The 15,615-nt window shown below is 42.8% G+C and overlaps 1 protein-coding gene across 4 annotated transcripts in view; it reads left to right on the top strand.

Annotated features, from left to right (window-relative positions):
* TP53INP (Tumor protein p53 inducible nuclear protein) overlaps positions 1-15,615 on the top strand; it is a 37,888-nt gene that overhangs the window by 13,731 nt on the left and 8,542 nt on the right. Inside the window, exon 1 of one of the 4 annotated variants that reach the window (XM_045755788.2) lies at positions 509-625. The exons of 2 other annotated variants lie outside the window; for them this stretch is intronic. In XM_045755788.2, the coding sequence (XP_045611744.1) occupies positions 583-625 (43 nt within the window). In that variant the 5' untranslated portion in view covers positions 509-582. Of the gene's footprint in view, positions 1-508; positions 626-3,054; positions 3,428-15,615 lie in introns of those variants that run through there. One more of the 4 variants, XM_045755791.2, reaches the window with a different exon arrangement.

The raw sequence follows: 15,615 nt of genomic DNA, 5'->3' as shown, positions 1-15,615 counted from the left end.
CTTTGGAGGGGTGAGGTGGGGAGTTAAACATAGGTAATAAGTATTTGGTCAATTTTTGTTTTAATATATTATTCATTTAAAGCACAGTGATCCTAAGTGCAGCACCACCGCGTACATAGTAAGCTGACATTCGGCCATTTTATGTTCATTTTCGTAATAAACTCGGCTGTCAGGTGTTATCTATTACAGCACGTGTTTAGCGCGCGTGTTCTCCAAGACTGGTGTTATCTTGAGGTTATCTTGAGATGATTTCGGGGCTTTAGTGTCCCCGCGGCCCGGTCCTCGACCAGGCCTCCACCCCCAGGAAGCAGCCCGTGACAGCTGACTAACTCCCAGGTACCTATTTACTGCTAGGTAACAGGGGCATTCAAGGTGAAAGAAACTTTGCCCATTTGTTTCTGCCTCGTGCGGGAATCGAACCCGCGCCACAGAATTACGAGTCCTGCGCGCTATCCACCAGGCTACGAGGCCCCAAGTGTGTGTGTGACTTGGTGAGCAGATAAAACTGTGGTGACGCAGTTGTGTTGCGGCGCAGGCAGGCAGGCAGTCCTTCGTACAAGCCCACACAAGCAGGCAGGGGTGATGAGCACAAGCTACACGGGAAGTGGATCACCTGGTCCCACAGGTATTTGAAGGAGGAGGGGGCGTCTCGCTCCCATGGCGGCCTGCGGGGATTTGCGGTCAGGTGACAACAGCGTAGGGATGGAAAGGTCTTTTGAGAGCCATAAATAGTCGACTATTTATTTTTTTATAATGCTATGAGTGTCACTTGGGTTTTGTGTGCGTTTGTTCTAGTTAATGTGAAGTTTATTGCGCAGATCGTGAGTTAGATTGTAAGGTATTTTTGTCCTGATGCGTTTGCCGGCACAACAGTCTTTGCTCAGAGTTTTGGAAAGCAGGAATGTGTTGACTATCTCAGAACATGTGACTCACACTACACACCTGGTACTTTGTGACTCACAAGGCTGAGGACTACTTAGCGAGGGCGAGGAAGAGGGTGGGGGGGAGGGGGGACATTTTCTCTCTCCCCTCTCTCTCTCTCTCTCTCTCTCTCTCTCTCTCTCTCTCTCTCTCTCTCTCTCTCTCTCTCTCTCTCTCTCTCTCTCTCTCTCTCTCTCTCTCTCTCTCTCTCTCTCTCTCTCTCTCTCTCTCTCTCTCTCTCTCTCTCTCTCTCTCTCTCTCTCTCTCTCTCTCTCTCTCTCTCTCTCTCTCTCTCTCTCTCTCTCTCTCTCTCTCTCTCTCTCTCTCTCTCTCTCTCTCTCTCTCTCTCTCTCTCTCTCTCTCTCTCTCTCTCTCTCTCTCTCTCTCTCTCTCTCTCTCTCTCTCTCTCTCTCTCTCTCTCTCTCTCTCTCTCTCTCTCTCTCTCTCTCTCTCTCTCTCTCTCTCTCTCTCTCTCTCTCTCTCTCTCTCTCTCTCTCTCTCTCTCTCTCTCTCTCTCTCTCTCTCTCTCTCTCTCTCTCTCTCTCTCTCTCTCTCTCTCTCTCTCTCTCTCTCTCTCTCTCTCTCTCTCTCTCTCTCTCTCTCTCTCTCTCTCTCTCTCTCTCTCTCTCTCTCTCTCTCTCTCTCTCTCTCTCTCTCTCTCTCTCTCTCTCTCTCTCTCTCTCTCTCTCTCTCATATATATATATATATATATATATATATATATATATATATATATATATATATATATATATATATATATATATATATATATATATATATATATATATATATATATATATATATATATATATATATATATTATATATAATGTGTGTATATAATATATATATATCTATCTATATCACCCACACACCTGTTGATTGACGGGTGAGAGGAGGGATTAAAGAGCCGAAGCTCGACCCCCGCAAGCACAACTAGGTGAGTACACACACACGCTGCTTACAAATTTATGAATCTGCTACACAGTTGTTTGTCCTCCTTTTTAAAGTATTCGTCTGTTTTAGCAACGTCTTGCATCTGTTGCAACAAGGCAATATATAAAAACCCATTAAAATGAGCACAAAAACTTACTTTAAAGTCGCACAAAATAATTACAAGTGATACTTGAGCAGCAATCCCTATAAATAATTAAATTTTAAAAACTACTGTACTTAATACTGATGTTTGCGCTAAATGGTCCACCAATTACCCGAACCCGTGGTCTAATGACCCCGTTCCCCCACTCGGGTCAGAGTTCATGCCTCCTCCCTGCAGCATATCCCCCCCCCCCTCCCCACTCCCCCCACCTCGAAGACCAAGCTAGCCTGGGTTTACCCTTCGCTCTACTTAAACACTATATTTTCCTTCGGTCCCTGTCTTACCCCCCCCCCCCCCCCCCGTGTGCCTGCTTGATCATGTATGTGTCCAGTTCCAACACATCCTAAATTTCTGTCGGCTCCTTTCCGAGGGATTTTCATGTACCGTTACTTCTCATGTATATATATTCCTCAGACATTCAGACTGTAGGAACTATAAATGCTTAATTCTTGCAAGAAAACATCCATTTAGTTAAATTCTCTTGAGACGTGTGCTGGCTGATGTTCAGGTATCTCTACTCAAAAGCCACTAAGAGACCTTGTGTTTTAAAGTTCTCTCCCTGGTTCTTTGTTTACCTCGGGTCCTGTGGTGCCACATATACTCTATGTATCGGACTAACATTATTCGTGATGCCTTTGTTAGAGTAATTTACCGTTCTTGTATGATATGGGAAAGCTTGTATTAAATTGATATATTGGTTGACTTAATATATATTAAAGTATAAATGTGGCATCGTGTATCCTCGTGTTTTGATCGGTGACGCGCGCACGCGGGATAGCAACCAATTGCCAACTATTTGAGAAATAACTTTTCTTTGTCTATCTGTCGACAAAAAACGGTAGTATTATGTAATATATGCATTTAGATTTGTTTATTCAATGTTTGCCTTACAAATTACAATTCAAATATAGATGAAAAGTAAAAAAAAGAATACATTTCAATTAAGGCATCAGCAGTGTTTGGTCACGTGATGAGCAGGCAGCGATCAGCTGGGAACTGTCAACGGTCGACGGAGTGGCTGGCTTCACCAGTATTTCTCTGCTTAGCGATCATCAGGTGATGCTAACATCACTCATAGCTCCTAAAATAATATTTTCAACAATGTTTTGAATTTCGTAAACGAAGTAGATGCTTCAGTAATACTCTAGTGTTATTAGTAATTAAAAAATATGATTTACTTTATTAAATGGACTTTGAAAATAAGGGAAATTAGTTCAGGTTAGCTGAAGAAATTATTTGAAATAGGGCGAAGTTGTGTGAGATATATGTAGCGGTGTGTGGCAACTGCAACAGCTGAGAGAGCGCCTCTCGGGGTTGGGAGTCCAGAAGCGGCGGCTGGCCAGTATTGATCTGTCCTTCGTACAGATATATACTCTGCGGGGGTTCTAATACTTAACATCTTAACACGTAAGTAAGCCTATATATATGTACACAAACTAAATAATATTTACAATTTATGTAGATAGCACGCAAGCTGCATCGTCTTTAGTTACAGCCTTTGTTGCTTAAATCTCCGTTCACACTGCCTATATATAAACAATGGTAAGTAAACAATTTTCTTGACATTTTTATTTTAATGCTGTCTTTGAGAAGCAACTTGCTAGGATCAGTTCAAGTAGTATCCCATGAGAGGACGACTCCACCAGGAGCGTGAAAGTTGGGTAGCAACCAAGGCCAGCCAGCTTCCTTAGCCCACCATTTCCTCCTGACGAATTACTTTTGTTTAACTGGGTCCAGGCCTACAAAGGCTTTCGTTAATGTCTAAAGGTTAAAATCTGGTGTTTACAAGTGCTTACGGGGCTTATCTCCAGGTTCTGGTGTGTATGGTAGGGGAGATAATACGACAAAACTCAGATAAGCCTTATAAAGTGAGCAGCTATCTGTGTGGCGAGGGACTGGAGTGCGCGCGTCCCTTTGGTGTCGACTAGCGCACACCAACCCCGGTGGTGGTGGTGTCGACTAGCGCACACCACCCCTGCTGGTGGTGGTGGTGGTGTCGACTAGCGCACACCACCCCCGCTGGTGGTGGTGGTGGTGTCGACTAGCGCACACCACCCCTGGTGGTGGTGGTGTCGACTAGCGCACACCACCCCTGCTGGTGGTGGTGGTGGTGTCGACTAGCGCACACCACCCCCGCTGGTGGTGGTGGTGGTGTCGACTAGCGCACACCACCCCCGCTGGTGGTGGTGGTGGTGGTGTCGACTAGCGCACACCACCCCTGGTGGTGGTGGTGTCGACTAGCGCACACCACCCCTGCTGGTGGTGGTGGTGGTGTCGACTAGCGCACACCACCCCTGGTGGTGGTGGTGGTGGTGTCGACTAGCGCACACCACCCCCGCTGGTGGTGGTGGTGGTGTCGACTAGCGCACACCACCCCCGCTGGTGGTGGTGGTGTCGGTGTCGGCTAGCGCACACCACCCCTGCTGCTGCTGGTGTCGGCTAGTGCTCACGGACGCAGCTTTGGTCATCAATACAGTCAAGGGTTCAGGTGGCTAAGGGAGAAAGTAATCACCTTGGTGAGCAAGCTTCTCTAATAGTATTAATGCTTTTTGCTGCTCCTTCCGACTAACTATAATTATACAACTCCTATTTTCCTCAGGAAACTATATCAGCCAACAGGATTTCAGATATTTTCGTGTCCACTTGCGAAACCTGTGCATCTCTCCTCGGAACATGTTTTCTTAATTTGTGTTTAACATTTTACGAGCGTTGAAACTTCAGAGGTCGGTGTCGACCCAAGATTATCAACACTGTAGACAAACTCGTAGTGCTTCGGAGCTCGTAAACTCAAATACAAACTAAGTTACTATGATGGAGAAAAGATGAATAGGTTTCGTAATTGGTCGCTTAAGTATTTGACGAGTAATTGCCCCTGTAGAATTAGAGAGATTCTAATATTTATCTGGATTATGTTGATATTCTTGTGTCCTCGAGTTCATGAACATTATTTTTTTTCTGACCGAAAATGTGGGCCAAGACAATGGGAGAGTTAGTCGTGTTCCAGAGGTCAGATACTGGAGGTAATTAAATAACAGATGTATGTTAAAACATAAGTTATCATTATTTGTATTTAACTTACTGTATTAATTTCATTTCCATAATTATATTTGATGTCAACTTTGATTACATGTTATCAAACTCTTGTTTGCTAATCTTTGTGGCGACCCACATTTAGTTGAATAATATATGGACTAATTACTTAAGTAGTTAACTAATTTAAAGTATGCAGGCGATGAGTCACAATAACGTGGCTGAAGTATGTTGACCAGACCACACACTAGAAGTTGAAGGGACGACGACGTTTCGGTCCGTCCTGGACCATTCTCAAGTCGATAATTTAAAGTAGATTATATTGACAATTGACTGGTCTTGGCCACTAACATCTCTGTAGGCAAGTCAGGGTTGCGGCAGTGGTCTCGCTGAACCTGCGGCAGTGGTCTCGCTGAACCTGCAGCAGTTAAATGTTGATCGGTGGGGGGAAAGTTTGTATTAAACATGTTTTACAAGTCGTGGCAGCATTTTAGGGTAAGTGAAGGTTTATCCTTGAGAGTGACGAGGATAGTGACGCACACTGGTGACTCCTGTGACAAAGCAGTCTGGTCAGGAACGGGCGGGTAGTTAGCGAAGGGCGGAATAAAATGTGTATGCATGTGTGTGAGCGCGTATTTGTGAGCTTACCTACATGTGCTTGCGGGCTCGAGCCCCACCTAACGGACATTCTTAGATTAATGCAATGACTCATTTCTCACTATCATATTTACATCCTTGACTCGAATTAGCTTCAACGACTTTACCATCTACTTGTTGATAACTCAAACACTGAAAAAGTTCTTTCTGCTGTCTGTGACTCTTGAGTTTTCATCTATAACCCCTCGTTCTGGCATCAGTGTTTCGTCATCAGTGTTTCACCTACCCAAGCCATCACACAAAGCCCGGATACTCCCATATTAGCCACTTATTTTCACTACATTTGTCTACCTTTTTGTTATGCTTTCTTACAACCTGTAAACCAGTTACCATACACTAAACTTTGAGTATAATTTAGCAAACAGTGTGCGGGGAAAATGGTTTGAATTGAATGTTTACGTAAGAGTTGCAAATGTTGTCCCCCCGGGGTCAGGGCTGGGCGTTGCCGGGGAGGTTCAGGACACAGGACAAGCCCGCGCCATTGGCAACAGTAGCTTTTGTTGGGAGGACTTTTGTCACTAGCTAGGAATGGGGGCACTGCTCTAAACGTGCGCACACCCACCCGCTACCTGCAGTTATATACTATTTATTGATGAAAAGTAATAAAGATTTAGATTTAATTCACCTTGAATAAATGTATACCAATAATTGTGTCTGAAAAGCTTCATACTCTCCATTTGATAAATGATTGATCACAAAATTGTCATTCATATTATCACAAAATTATCATTCACATGATTGATCACAACATTGTCATCCACACTTCCATGGAAATAAACATTCCATTCACCTGGCTCCAGGAGACTCGAACCCTGGACCCCTAGCTCAGTCGATAGGGCATCGACCTCTCACACGTGGGGTCTACGTTTCGAGTCAACTAGAGCTCAGGTGAATGGATTAGTCACATATTTAACATTCTCTTCAAATTTCAATAATAGGATTTCAATGAAAACTGTGTGCCAAACTTATGGCGTTATACATAATTTAGCGTCAAGAATTGATTTTCCGAAGGAAAATTAGAGGCTCGCATTATAAAATGTCAGGAAACTTATTGGCCTAAATAGCATATTATTTTTCTTCTCATACACATAATGAGATTTGTCTAAATCTGTCGGCCCAAGTGTAGTCTGGTACTAAAACTATGAAAATAGTTTTACATCTGTTCTAAATGCAAATATTGGCCCTTTTTTTTAAACGCTTTTAGTGATTACTTCTTGCAACTAAAAAAGTATACAAACATAATCTTGACATGTTTTCAGAATTCATGGAACGGTGTTCAATTAAATTGATCGCTGTGATTTTCGGGGAAATTTTACCTTCAGCTTGAATGATTTTTTCGTAATTTTTCTCATTCCTATCTTTTTATCTCTCGTCTTTCTCCTATCGCTTCTTTTTATCTTCTCGTAATTCATGTCCGCTATGAAGTTGCACACAGTGAACTATAGAAGGACAAGAAATAAGGGTACGATAAGGGGGGTAGAAATAGCCTAAGCTACTCTATCCCTTTGAGATGTATTTTTCTTGTCTCAATAAACATACTTGAACTTGAGGGTACGATAGGCTACATACAGAGGGTGAACTATAGAAGAACAAGAAATAAGGGTACGATAGGCTACAGGCTTGAGCTTCTTAGATGATTGATGGTGTTTTGTGAGGTGCTATGTAAGAAAATGTGCCCTCTCTCCCGTCTCGGGGAATTACGTGGTGGAGCAGTTGCACCGTATTGATCATGTGTTCTACTCGCCGGTGGGTGGTGTTGGTGGTGTTTTACCTTCAGCTACTGGGAACAAAAAGTTCAAAGTAGCACGGGCTATGGTGAGCCCGCAGTGGACTTACCGCCCCGCTGCTGTGCCAGGTAACTGGATGGTGTGGTGATGATTGATTGATAAAGATTAAGATACCTAAGAGGTGGCACGGGCATGAATAGCCCGTAAGTGGTACAATTTTGTTTTCAGTAATTCTTTTCAGTATTCTGAGGTTGCATTTAATCGTCAAGCTGTTATCGCGGGGGAGGATACTGCTTCGCAGTCTTCGAGGGTGTCCAGTTGCTGGACACCTTTGTTGACCAGGAGAGTGGCTGTGTTGATGGCTTCAGGGTGGATGGTGTGGTGTACACAGTATTGATTTATAGTTAGGGAAACCTTACCAACAGTGTCTTACAGGATATTCGTGCCTGTACCACCTCTTGGTTGGCTTAATATTCATCAGTCAATCAACCAACAGTGTAAACCACACGAATATTATTACATCACTTGGTTGGATCTTTAAACAATTCAATACAACTTTTCGTGAGATTTCCTAAAACCATTAATGTGAACCAAACGAATCTGTCAAGATTGCATAAGAAATGTGTAGAAACACAGTATAAAATCAAAGTATGTTTTCTGATAATAGTGGTATTGCTGAAATTGACACAAAAGGCAGTATATGCACCAATGCGTAAATATTTTAGATCGAGAAGATGAGGCACCAATAATATTGCTCCACACCTGTTTAACTACACATACGCGCGCACACGCACCCTCCCAGGTCATTGACCGGGACGAATACACACCTGGTGATACGGCGTCAGGGTTGCCAACACGAGCCCCTGAACAGGCATACTGGGGATACACATTTGAGGAGAGCAGGTAGAAGCAGGGAGGTGCTCAAGCTAGTTAAAGTGCGTTTATTGAGACAGTAAAATCTCAGAGGGATAGAGTAGCTTAGGCTGTTTCAGCCTTCCTTCTCATGCTAGTTGTCGTACCCTAGCTAAACGTGATAGGCAAGAATAATGCATGAATGGTGTCTTATTCCCCATGCTATAAATTGTTTAATAATAGCTTTATATTTATATTGTCACGCATAATTATCCTTTGTATTGTTATACTATATATACCGGCACCTTGCATGGGTTTGATACCTTGTGTGCGTGTATTGGTATGACCGTGATTGTAAGAGTTTACCATGTATGTTATCACTTGTGTATTATATTTAGTCGTGCTTGGCTTGGCGTCATAGCAAGCCAGTGAATGTACATGAGGAAAGCTGTGTGCGCACTACTACTGTCCTTGATCAGGATGTCAAACTTTGCTATGTTGGCGATGAGTCACAATCGACTTGAGAATGGTCCAGGACGGACCGAAACGTCGTCGTCGTCCCCTTCACCTTCTAGTGTGTGGTCTGCTTTGCTATGCTGTTTAAGACGGCTCCTAGCACAGTCCTCCATCACCACGGAGGAGAGGATAGAGTGAGGTTAGGTTAACTCTGAAAATACAGGAAATAGCCTATCATTAGTCTAGAAGATTATTTTGGTTATCGAGGAAAGGAAACGAAACTGAGAAGAAAGGGCCAAGCCAGACAATAATAACACACTGAAGGGATAAGAGGACAAGATAGGTGTCGGGATATGAGGATGGAGTGAAGAACGATGCCCAACCACTTCGATCATAGGAGATAGTGGCGATCTGTAGGAAGCGAGAATGTCGTGGTACCGACCAGTCAAAGTGGCTCGACTAAGCTTCTTAGGGACACTGCCTAACGTTCCTAAACTAGGAGAGAAACGCTTTTACCGGACGACCCCCCTTCCTTACCCGGCAGTTTGAAAAGCTGGGCCCAAGAGCAAACTGCTAGATCCTGCAGGCACAAATAGTGAATACTCGCGCGGTCACACCCGACTTGCTTACTGTATAGTGTAGAGGCGCTGTAGATCAGGCTGCCTTGACGTCACGGCGATCTGGGAGCCCATAAATACCCGAGGGCGCATGACGTCAAAAGGTTGACTCTAGTACCTAAACGGTGCGTGAATAGTGTCAAGAGATTGGAGGTAACTTATGACGGTCCTTTGGTATAATCCCTATTGTACACATAATCGTGATCCTACTAATTGCAACACGTTCTTGATTAACTTCAAAGTTAATGAAGTTAATGAATCTTCAAAGGGAAATTTTGTTTCTTCCACTTTCTTGTTTTCTCAACAATGTTATTTACTGGAACTCGGGTAAAATGTCTTTACTAACGTTTTAAAACAAATTCCGAACAGCAATTTTTACTTGGGCGTGTGGCAGGTGGTCGTTTCATAACTTGGAGCACTGTGCCAGTAGTGAAGACTAGCGGAGGCCAGGTGTGCCGCTGGCAGCAGTCTGTGCCAGCTCAGGATCCCTCTGTTTATTTACTAGAGTTCTTCTTTGTTTTGGGAATGGATTTACCCATTAGTAAAGGGGGGGAGGGTACAGTTTGGCTGAGGGGGGGCATGAGTGAAGTATTCATTGATCAAAGTGTGTATACAAGGACGATATTAAAAGGGTGCTGAATAGATCACAATTCTACTGGGCGAGTACAAGCACACCAAATATTGGACTCACATTGGATAAGGTTTACATTCAGAAATTACTTGTGTAAACACACACACACACACAGATCACAATAACGTGATGCATCAAATGAACAAATCCACAAGGATTTGTGGATTTACAATACCCTGTCGTAGCTCAGTCGATTAAGGCAGTGTCTGGGAAGCTCCCGGACGCAGGTTCGAATCCTCGTCACGGCCCTTGTGGATTTGTTTACTTGTGTAAAATAGTGGGTTCAGAATAGGGTTATTGATTTTTGGGAGATATTGTCGGATAAAATAATGGAAACGTAGTCCCTGTATTGTTTCAAGCTTTTGTTAAGACAAATATATGGCTGGTTATGGCTAGATATTCTAAAGGGAAATGGCTTCCCATGGGGCCGATATGTCGCCTTCGGTTTCTTGGTTATATGGCATTAGATTTGTTAAGTTTCCCCAATACAGTCACATCTCTTGACGGGATTTAACAAGTGCCACCGAACTCGTTTATGGATTTAATAAGTGCCAAGTAGTAACTATTTGGTCGAAAGTGCCAATATGTAGTGATGAACCTCCGAAAAGTGGTTTTGTATTATTGAATTTGGTTCTAAATGATGAACTTTGAACAAAGTTAAAGAACCTAATTTCTATTTGCAATCTTAGATGTAACACACGCTCTTAGGCCTAATATAGTACATAAGTGCTTTATTTTCCGAACTGTAAAATAAAAAATAGTGTAGTTATTGGTGGTCCATCAATACACGTCAATACTCATAGTAACTAATGGGTTGAAAGTACCATAATTTCAAAATATTGTTCAAGTATGTTTATTGAGACAAGAAAAAAAATAAATCTCAAAGGGATAGAGTAGCTTAGGCTATTTCTACCCCCTTTCGCGTGTTTTATTTGGTCTCGCAAAGTCTCACTGTTAATAAGTGCCAGACCTTACATATGGAACATACGCCCCACAACTATTGTACTTAAAATTTTCTTAGATTAAGGACCTGCCCGAAACGCTGCGCGTGCTAGTGGCTTTACAAGACTGTAATTACCATATTTGTATCCTCACATTCCTTATGTACATTCTTGTATATGCATAAATAAATAAAAAATAAATAACATAAGTCACAACCTTGCAACGAAATTGAGAAGGTGTATAAACATTTACATCCAATTACAACTATTTTTCAGCAGAATGGTAGGCCTAATTTAATAGCAGGTGATTAGCACTGAAGGCTATTCTAAAAGTAGAGTGGGGGGGGGGGGGTTATGCCCTTTGCGTATTAGGTAAGGTGCCAAGTTAATTCAGTGGTCTTATGGCCAAAATAATACGTCGGGTGTGTTGTGTGGGCGCTTGCTCCGTTGCTGGCACAAGACCCGTCAGTGCCAAGGCCATCCCCCCCCCCCACGCCTCTACACTTCCTCTTGCCATCGAGCGAGATGGCATATTAGGTGATGGACCTATCAACCTTTTACCCTATCCTCTGTTGCTCCTCTTATAGGCTAGAGTAGCAGGACAGGGCTAGAGTAGCAGGACAGTGTTCTGTACCTAAATTTGTTCAATAAATGCAAAAATACGGAAATATAAATGCCTAGTGACACGATTTTGAAAATACAAATGCCCTAACCTCTGTGTTAATTTCCCTAAGGGAATACAAATCGTGTCTATCAACTGGTAAAATGAACAGTAGCTTCATACACACACACATCACAATAGCGTGATGCATCAAATGAACAAATCCAAGAAGCTGCGGGAGCCTTGTGAGGGCAGTAGCACTCCAGGTTGCAATTCTTTTAACCATGTCGTGGCCCAGTCAACTAAGCCGCGTCTGGGTTCATCCTCAGACGTAGGTTCGAACCCTCATCACTTGTGTATTTATTCAGTAGCTTAATAGGCTATGTGAGAACACCTGGGCGGGAAAATGCGCAAATCAACACCTGTGGGCTCAGTCTGGAGACGCAGTGACATCCATTTCATAATTTCTGCTCATCATTTCCTCGCTTCTCATTCAAGTGTTTTGATGTATAATTTTTTTTTAAAAAAGATTCGTCTTAATCCTTTATTCTAAGTAATGAATATTGTCAATCTATTAGCACACACTACATTGTATAATGGAATATGATTATTTTTTTTATTACACGTATGATGCCTCGCATTTGGTAAGGACTTGACCAATCACTTTGTTCAACGTTATCTTGACGTCATCTTATTGAAGCGTTATATACTCGGTCAAGGTCGTACGCACCTCCTGCCAGTGACGAAGGTCTCCTGTCTCTTCCCCCCCCCCCTACTCCTGCCCAACCCCTCCCTCTTCTCTCACCACAAGACTTTATCCATCATTACGTGTTCAAACAAATTTCTTTGGTTACCTTGTTAAACCTGCAAGGTCGCGCACAATCCCCTCCTCGGCCACACTTTCTCCTTAACTTTCTTTTAATTTTCCTTGGGAAACCTTGAAAGTTTCAAGAAGTAGAATATCAAAGGTTAGGAAACCCCCCGTGAGGCTGGCCTACAGGCAGAGGAATGCGAGGATGGAGGTTATATCGGTAACCCTAGGCTAGGCTAGGCTAGGAGGACGGGTTATCTGTGGACTGTGCCGATGAATATATTGTCTGTATCGGCTAGTTGATTGTGCCCCGTCCTTCCCCACGCCTATCCCGTGAGCGGTATCCCTCAGTTGGCGTTAGACACTGTTGTGACTTGAAGTCACATTTAGTCACAATGAACTTGCAGACGAGGAGTCACAATGTGGCTGAAATATGTTGACCAAACCACACACATTCTCGATTGACAATCGACTTGAGAATGGTCCAAGACGGACCGAAACGTCGTCGTCCCTTCACTTTCTAGTGTGTGGTTTGGTCAACGGGCAACCCAACATAACTGGAAAGGGGGTAGAAATAGCCTAAGCTAATCTATCCCTTTGAGATGTATTTCTTTCTTATCTCAATAAACATACTTGAACTTGAACATAACACAGGTAATGTGACCACCACAAGCAATAACAGCTGCCTAAGCACCACTGTCGTATGCAAAGAGACAACATGGAGTTCATATATATATGCATGATGCTCGGGAAATTAAAGACTGTGTTGTAAATACATACACCTCGCCCAGGGGTCCTTGCTAGAAATGGCTGCACCAGATCTTGGACAAGAACCATCACCTCAGCTCACCTGGGTCGCACTTATCCATGAAAATAAGTCGATAGCATACGCAAAATAAATACAAATTTACTTAAGTTACACCACGCATTCATGTGCATGCTGTTTCTGATGCCATCTATGAATGGAGAGTCGTCTTTACAGGGATGCATCTTGAATTAGTACTTGTAGCTATCGAGGGTGACGGTGCTCAAGAGAGCACTCGTCCTGTTTAACGAACCTTCCCATAGAGTACGAATCAAAATGCGGTTTCAATCATAGACACGAATCTGGTTAATTTTTGGGCTTCACTGACGTGTCTGTGGGTAGGAGGAAAGGTGCAGACGACCTGTTGAACAGTGAGGTGTGCTCGTGTCAAAGGCAACCCTCTCTGTGTCTGATTGATTATTCTCGGGCATAATGACGCACGTCACCTCAAGGATATAAAGCAAGAAAGCTGGAAAGTGGTGCACACGGGAGACATCTCCTGTCACGCAGGGTGCAGTCGCACCTCCACAGATCTCCAGTATCAGCTCTTGAAACTGGTAATGGCTCAAAAGGGCCACCACTTACAGGCTATTCATGCCCGTGCCACCTTCTGGGTGGCTTAATCTTCACCAATCAATCAATCAAGTGGTGCGCAAGTTACAACCCCACTCCTGTGTCAGGTAAGTCCACAACCACGGGTCCATAGCCCGTGCTACTTGGAACTTTTTGTTCCCAGTAGCGAGTCTTAAACAACAACAAAGTGGTGCGAACTAGGACCACAGCGAAGGACAAACCAGTCACCGAGAAGGCGGTGGTTGAGACATCGAACCACTTCTCAATTTTATAGGAGAGAACGTGAGCGGGAGCACTTTTTCTGTGCTCCGGGAGGATAATTTTAGCTACCCATCATCAGGTAGGGCGACGAGGCAGCTCAAGAGGCATGAAAAGCTTGGTTGTTGGCGATTCTCTGGTAAAGAAATGGAAAGAATGAACATTACATGAAACCTGTAGGCATGGCAGGATGTACAAAATAGCCCTATTGAAAAGCAGAGGTGCAATAGGTACGCTGAGGCAGAACTCGACATAAAGGGCACAATAATTTTCAACACTCCCGCTGCACACAAGGGGCATAACTGGCTCGCACAAATGTTCAAAAGAGGATTCTACAAACACCTCCAAGGGATACCGGTCAACCAGGCTGTTAATCATACGCCAGGCTGCGAGCAGCAGTGTCCAGCAGCCTGGTTGACCAGACGAAGAACCAGGAGGCCTGGTCGAAGACTGGGCCGCGGGGCCTTTGATCCCAGGAACTTATTAGTCCCCAGCATGTACTTTGATGAACATTGGATTTTATTATTTTTATATTTTTCTATAAATTTTGAGAGTATGGACTTCTGTTAGGACGTGTTTTCAATCTCTTGGGAATATTTTTTATTCCAGAGATTTCATTGGCAAGGGGAGCTAAAGGTACTGAGGATGTGGAGACGAGAAAATAAGAATATTAGGAGAAATTTTGCATTTTTCAATTTCTTTATTATGTACCCCATACCCATCTCATGGACGGTGGTGGATAGCGTTACAGAGGCACATAATCGGTTCATGAACTGAATCCCCTAGTTCGTTTACCTAAGCAAATAACAATCTTGACGCTAGTTACACAATTATTAATGTATGAGTGTGTGTATATATATCTATATAGATATATATATATATATATGTGGATATATATTATATAATATGTATATATAATAGAATACGACGTTTTATTAAGAGGACAGGTTGTGACCGGTCAGTGCAGCCAAGATTGTCAATGGATTGGTTTGTCAATACGCGACCCGAGAAAAATAATGCACCAAGAACTTCATAAATAAGAGGGAGGGAAAATCTACACCACTAGCTATAAGTCCCACAGGTTGCAGCTGGTCAGCTTTGCCAGGGAGTTGGCACGGCCTACTGATAAGAGTTGATTAAATAAAACTTTCGATGTTAACAATGGGGGGTATTCCAGTGCTAGTAACTTATGCTAGTAACTGGGCCATGATAAACAGTGAGAGCTGGCATACCTTGAGTAATTGACTGTAAACTCACTATTTATAATGTCCCGTTGCAGCGTTGGGTAATATTACCCTCTTTACACACAGGCTAGCATGTTCTAGTTAGAAAACTAAAACTGCATAAAAATGCATGTGTGTATGTGTGTGTGTGTGTGTGTATGTATATATATATATATATATATATATATATATATATATATATATATATATATATATATATATATATATATATATATATATATATATATATATATATATATATATATATATATATATATATATATCGGATTACGTTTTATCATAATATATTTAAATGAACTTTAAAGCAGGTAAAAAGCTGTGTGTGTGTGAAGCGGCATCACCATTACGTCACTGAGTGATGCAAGCGCGCGCACTGGCCTTTTCATGTGCCT

Source organism: Procambarus clarkii, chromosome 62 (genome assembly GCF_040958095.1).
Source record: "Procambarus clarkii isolate CNS0578487 chromosome 62, FALCON_Pclarkii_2.0, whole genome shotgun sequence".
In the NCBI taxonomy this organism is placed as follows: Eukaryota; Metazoa; Arthropoda; class Malacostraca; order Decapoda; family Cambaridae; genus Procambarus; species Procambarus clarkii.
Note: the sequence above shows the minus strand (reverse complement) of the source record. Positions and strands in the feature narration are given on the sequence as shown.